Genomic DNA, 4,913 nt, shown 5'->3' with positions numbered 1-4,913 from the left:
GCCGGGGCGGGGGGGGGCCGGGTCGCCCCCGCGTCAGCCCCGCGTCCCCTCACCTCCCACAGCTCCGGCGGAACGGCCTCCAGCCACGTGTCGGCGGGGGGGACGCGGTCGTAGGCGTTGAGCAGCAGCTCCAGCGCCGGGGGGTGCGCGCAGCAGAACTTCAGCATCTGGCGGCGCGGGGACGCGGCACCGGGTCACAAACAGTGCCACGTCCCCTGCCACAGCGCCCCGTGTCCCCACGGCCCAACGATGCCACATCCCACGTCCCACCGATGCCGTGTCCCCGTGTCCCATCACTGCCCCATCCCCAGCTCACAGTGGCCCCGTGTCCCTATGGCGCACGGATGCCACATCCCCATGTCACACCACCCCGTGTCCCCACGTCCCACCAGTCCCATGTCACATCAATGTCACATCCCCGTGTCACACCTGTGCTGGGTTCCCGTGTCACGCCCAGGTGATGCCCTTCTGTCACACTGGCCCCTTGTCACACTGGTCCCATGTCTCCGCGTCCCACCAATGCCGCGTCCCCGTGTCCCACCGCCCCGCGTCCCCATGTCCCATCACTGCCCCATCCCCAGCTCGCAGTGGTCCCGCGTCCCTATGGCGCACGGATGCCACGTCCCCACGTCCCCGTGTCCCCCCCCGTCCCCCACCTTGGGCCGCACGGGCCCGGCGCCGTGCTCCAGCAGCAGCGCGATGGTTCGCTCGGGGCAGTGCCGCCGGTACTCGGGGACGGCTCTGAGGGCGCAGTCCATGGGGGTGTCCCCGGCTCCGTTGGGGGCGGTGGGGTCGGCGCCGTGCCGCAGCAGCAGCCGCGCCAGCCCGTGCTGCGCGTTGCCGCAGGCGTTGTGCAGGGGCGTGTGGCCTTTCCGCCCCGCGGCCGCGGGGTCGGCGCCGGCCGCCAGCAGCCGCTCGGCCACCAGGCAGAACGCGGGCCCCTCGCGGGGCCGCTCGGCGCCGGAGCAGGCGGCGTTCAGAGGGGTCTCCCCTTGGCGGCTGCGCAGCGCGGGGTCGGCCCCGTGCCGCAGGTACAGCCCCACGTGCGCCGCCAGCCCCCGGCCCGCGGCCACGTGCAGCGCCGTCAGGGCCCGATCCCGCGTCGCCAGGTTCACCCGCGCCCCGTGGGCCAGCAGCAGCTCCGCGCACCTGCGGGGCGGGCGTGGGGCGGGGTGAGACCCCCGGCTCCCGGCACGGATCGCCCCGCACCCCCCACCCACGGGGGCGGTCCCAGCCAGCGGGGCGGCGCTGCGGGCGGGGATGGGCGATGGGCGTGGCTCTATTGGGGCGTGGCTTAGCGTGAGGGGGCGGGGCTTTAGGTTGGGTTTGCGCTATTTGGGGCGTGGCTTGTTGCGGGGAGCCAATGGGAATTCGAGCGTGAGGCGGAGCCTCTCATGCAAATGAGGAAGGTAAATGTGGGCGTGGCTTGCGGAAGGCGGGGCTTCAGTGTGTGGGCGAGGCCTGGGGGTGCAGGAGGGGCGGTGGGCGGGGCTTTGAGAGTGGGCGTGGCCATACGGTCAAAGTGACCTGGAGCGCAGGTGTGAGAGCGTGGGCGTGGCGATCGTGGGGGGCGTGGCAAGATATGCAAATCGATGGGTGGGGCCTATCGCCTCGTCTGGGCGGGGCTTAACATGCAGATTGCGTGGGAGGTGCCTAGGAGGGGTGGCACGGGGGGCGGGGCCCCGCATGCAGATGAGGGGCGGGGCTTGGTGCTGGGGGCGGGGCTTGGCGGTGGGGGGCGGGGCGTACTGCAGGCTGTCGGGCGCGGTGCAGAGGTGCAGCGGGGCGCTGCCGTCGGAGCTCAGCAGGTTGGGGTCGGCCCCGAAGGCCAGCAGCAGGCGGGTGCAGGCGGGCCGGGGGGCGGCCACGCTGTCGTGCAGAGCCCCCCGCCCCCCCACCACGGCGTCCACCTCCGCCCCGCGCAGCAGCAGGTGCCGGGCACACTCCTCGTAGCCGCGGGCGGCCGCGATGCGCAGCGCCGATGTCTGCTGCGTGCGGGGGCTCAGCACCCACAGCCCTGCGGGGAGGGGCCGTGTTGGGGGGGGCAGCCCCCCGCCCATAGCCCCCGAGGGGCGGCGCGAGCCCCCTCGTCCCCAGCATCGCCCATGGGGAGCGGAAACCCCCGCATCCTCCCCATTTTTCCCCACGGAGGAGCTCAGGGCTCTGCTCTCCCCTTTCCAGAACTGAAGCCCCCCCCCAGAGGAAGGGCCCCCCCTCTATCATGAGGGCCTCCCCTTCCGAAGTTTGCCCCCTCCCCAAAACGAGCATCTCCCCCCTCCGCTGTTATGCACCCCTCCCAATTCAGAGCCCCCCTTCCAAATGTAGGGACCCCTCCTACAAAACCAGCGCCTCCCCCGCGAGGGTTGGGCCCCTCCTTACCCAACCAAGGCCCCTCCTCCCAAATTCCCCGACCCCTTCCAAAATTACAGATCCCCCCCTTCTGAAACGAGGGGACTCATCCCTCCAAAATCAGGGCCCCCTCCCTCAGCCTCTTCCAAAATGAGGGAACCCTTACACCCCGCCCCCCTCCTCCATAGCCCCCCATGAGCAGCACATGAGCACCCCCCCAGCCCCGTACCCTGCTCGGGTGACCACACCAGCTCCTCGCTGACCGTCTCCAGCACCATGTTGGCGGTGCTCTCGTCCCGGAAGATGCCTTGGACGCGCTGCAGGTCCCCGGCGTACAGAGCATTGTGCACCGCCGGGTCCCGGCAGCACCGTGCTCGCCGGGCGAGGGGGGGGCGGGGGATGGGGGGCAGCAGGCGGCGCGCGGCCGACTCCCGGGCCAGGGCCCTTCTCTGCTCCTCCAGCTCCAGCAGCTCCCGCTGAGCCCGTAGCGAGCGGAGAGCGGACGAGGAGAAGGCGAAGGTTTCCTGGGCCATGGGGTGGGCGCTGCAGCCCCCGGGGGCCGCGTCCTGCAAGTGGGGTCGGGGTTATAAATAGGGCTCCTGCTTCATCCCGCACCCAGAGCGCGGCCCTATAAATAAACACGGTAAACAGAGTCACGTTGGCTGGGGGGGTGGGGGGAAGGGAGGGTGGCAGGGAGCGTAACCTGGGGGTGGGTGCGGTGTCAAATCTGGCGGGGAGAATTGGTTTTGTGGGTGCAGGGCGCAGTGGGGAAGCCCCATGTGAAGGGTTTGGGGCTGAGGGTGGAATGAACCAGAGGTGCAAGAGGAGAGCAGAGCCAACAGCCCTTTAATGTGGGTTTGGGTGCTGGGGGGCAGGGGGGAGGTGGGGGCCGGAGCCCCCTCTGTGCAGGGCTCCCCAGTGCCCCCAGCCCCAGAGCAAAGGCACAGAGGGACGGGACGCGGCCGGAGCAGCAGCTGCCTGCTGGGAGCAGCATGGCCCGGCGCCCACGCTCAGCTGCAGTCAGACTGGGCCGAGAAGAAATCCTCGGGGAGCTCTCGCAGCAGCCAGTCCAGGTCATCTGCAGGAGGGGAAGGACAGGGAAGGTGTCAGCGCGTGGCCGCACACAAGAAGGGGCTCTGGGAGCTTTCCCCGTGGGTGCAGGGCTCGGTCCTCACCCAAGTCGGTCGTGTCGCAGCCGCCGCTCCCTGGGGGCTCCCGCTGCCCGCGCTCCCTGCTCTGTGGGTGCAGCCAGGGGCCTTTGGGCGGCTGCTGTGCATCAGGGCCGCCCGTCCTCAGCTGTTCCCTGTCCCCGTGCGCAGGGATGTGGTGGGGGATCGGGGCAGAATGCTCCTGGGATAACGCGGCCGGGGTGGGGACCTGCAAAAAAACCTGAGCTGCTGGAAGTCCTGCAATGGGGGGTGGGGGTCCGTCCTTCCCTGCTCGCCCCCAGCTCACCTCCGGTTGCGAGAGGCCAGCGTCGGGCTCGGGCACGTAGATCCGGAGCAGGTTGTTGGGGGTGACGTTGAGGTAGTGGTTGCGGTGGGAGGGGGAGAAGACGCCCACCTGGGAGGGCAGAGCCGCGGGTTGGGGCAGAGCTCAGAGCCCACGGTGCCCCAAGGGCTGCCCCCCCCCCGCCTCCCACCTGCTTCAGCAGCAGCACAGCACCGGGCTTCAGCTCGCTCTGCCGCTCCTCCAGCAGCAGGCGATGCACCGTGCCCTGCATCTCCCCTGCGGGCGAGGACGGGAGCGTTACGGGGAGCACAGCTTGGGGGGGCGGGGGGGAGGGGGGACGACAAGGATGGGCCCTGAGGGCGCTCACCGGTCGGGTCCCGGAACACAGCCCCGGCGTCAACGCTGCTCCTGCTCAGGCTCTTGATCATCACGGCCATGCTGGGCACCTTGTTCCTCGGGAGCTGCCTCAGCGCTGCCTGCACGCACCCACCTCCTTGTACCGCATCCCCGACGGCAGCCCCTGCAGGGGGGGGGGAGCAGGGGGGGCCGCGCTCACCTTGCGCAGCACCATGACCACGCTGTAGGTCCTGAGGAAGCAGCCGGGGTCCCTCTCGTCCAGACCCAGCTCCATCTTCATGGTGAGCCAGGGGCCCTTCCCGAAATCCTCTTCTGCGGGCGGTGGGGAGCTGGGCAGCTCCTGGGGGTGCGGCAGAGCAGCGCTCAGACCCCCCCCCCCCCCGCGTCCCCCGAGGGCTGCGTGCGCCCCACGGAGCGGGGAAGGGGCTCACCTCCGCCCGCAGCTTGGCCACAGCCCCGTGAACCGGCGCCGTGGGGGTCGGGACGAGGATCTGCTCCAGGTGCTGCTTCCCGAGGTGCTTGGGGGGGGCGGAAAAGAGAAAACGCGTTTGCGCTCCGAATTCACGGGCAGCCCCACATCGCTGGGGGGCAAAGCAGCACCGGGGGGGGGACCCCACGGCCACAGCCCCTCGGCACCCACCTGCTGCTGCGGGAGGAGCCCCGCGGGGCCCGGGAAGCGGCGGCTCTTCCCCTTCGTCGTGGGGCGGGGGGCGGCGGGGGGGGCTCTGCTGGCGGCCGCCACCAGCTGCACCACG

At 71.0% G+C, this 4,913-nt stretch overlaps 2 protein-coding genes across 2 annotated transcripts in view; both read right to left on the bottom strand.

The window, feature by feature from the left end:
- Positions 1 to 53: 53 nt before the first annotated feature.
- Positions 54 to 3,069, bottom strand: ASB16 (ankyrin repeat and SOCS box containing 16; the record flags this gene model as incomplete). The annotated part of the gene is given in 4 exon segments (XM_021383621.1): positions 54 to 167; positions 657 to 1,149; positions 1,750 to 2,017; positions 2,579 to 3,069. Coding segments are annotated over 4 exon segments (1,179 nt in total), but the record flags the coding sequence as incomplete, so codon positions are not given.
- Positions 3,070 to 3,178: 109 nt separating this feature from the next.
- Positions 3,179 to 4,913, bottom strand: part of CUNH17orf53 (chromosome unknown C17orf53 homolog) — a 2,469-nt gene continuing 734 nt past the window's right edge. Inside the window, exons 2-9 of the mRNA XM_021383619.1 lie at positions 4,799 to 4,913; positions 4,590 to 4,676; positions 4,358 to 4,498; positions 4,169 to 4,277; positions 3,992 to 4,077; positions 3,805 to 3,912; positions 3,525 to 3,726; positions 3,179 to 3,427 (exon numbers count right to left, since the gene is read on the bottom strand). Coding sequence (XP_021239294.1) covers positions 3,360 to 3,427; positions 3,525 to 3,726; positions 3,805 to 3,912; positions 3,992 to 4,077; positions 4,169 to 4,277; positions 4,358 to 4,498; positions 4,590 to 4,676; positions 4,799 to 4,913 — 916 coding nt within the window. The 3' untranslated portion in view covers positions 3,179 to 3,359. The remainder of the gene's footprint in view (positions 3,428 to 3,524; positions 3,727 to 3,804; positions 3,913 to 3,991; positions 4,078 to 4,168; positions 4,278 to 4,357; positions 4,499 to 4,589; positions 4,677 to 4,798) is intronic.

This window comes from Numida meleagris, unplaced genomic scaffold (genome assembly GCF_002078875.1).
Source record: "Numida meleagris isolate 19003 breed g44 Domestic line unplaced genomic scaffold, NumMel1.0 unplaced_Scaffold447, whole genome shotgun sequence".
NCBI classification, from domain to species: domain Eukaryota; kingdom Metazoa; phylum Chordata; class Aves; order Galliformes; family Numididae; genus Numida; species Numida meleagris.
This window is presented reverse-complemented; position numbering and strand designations above follow the sequence as displayed.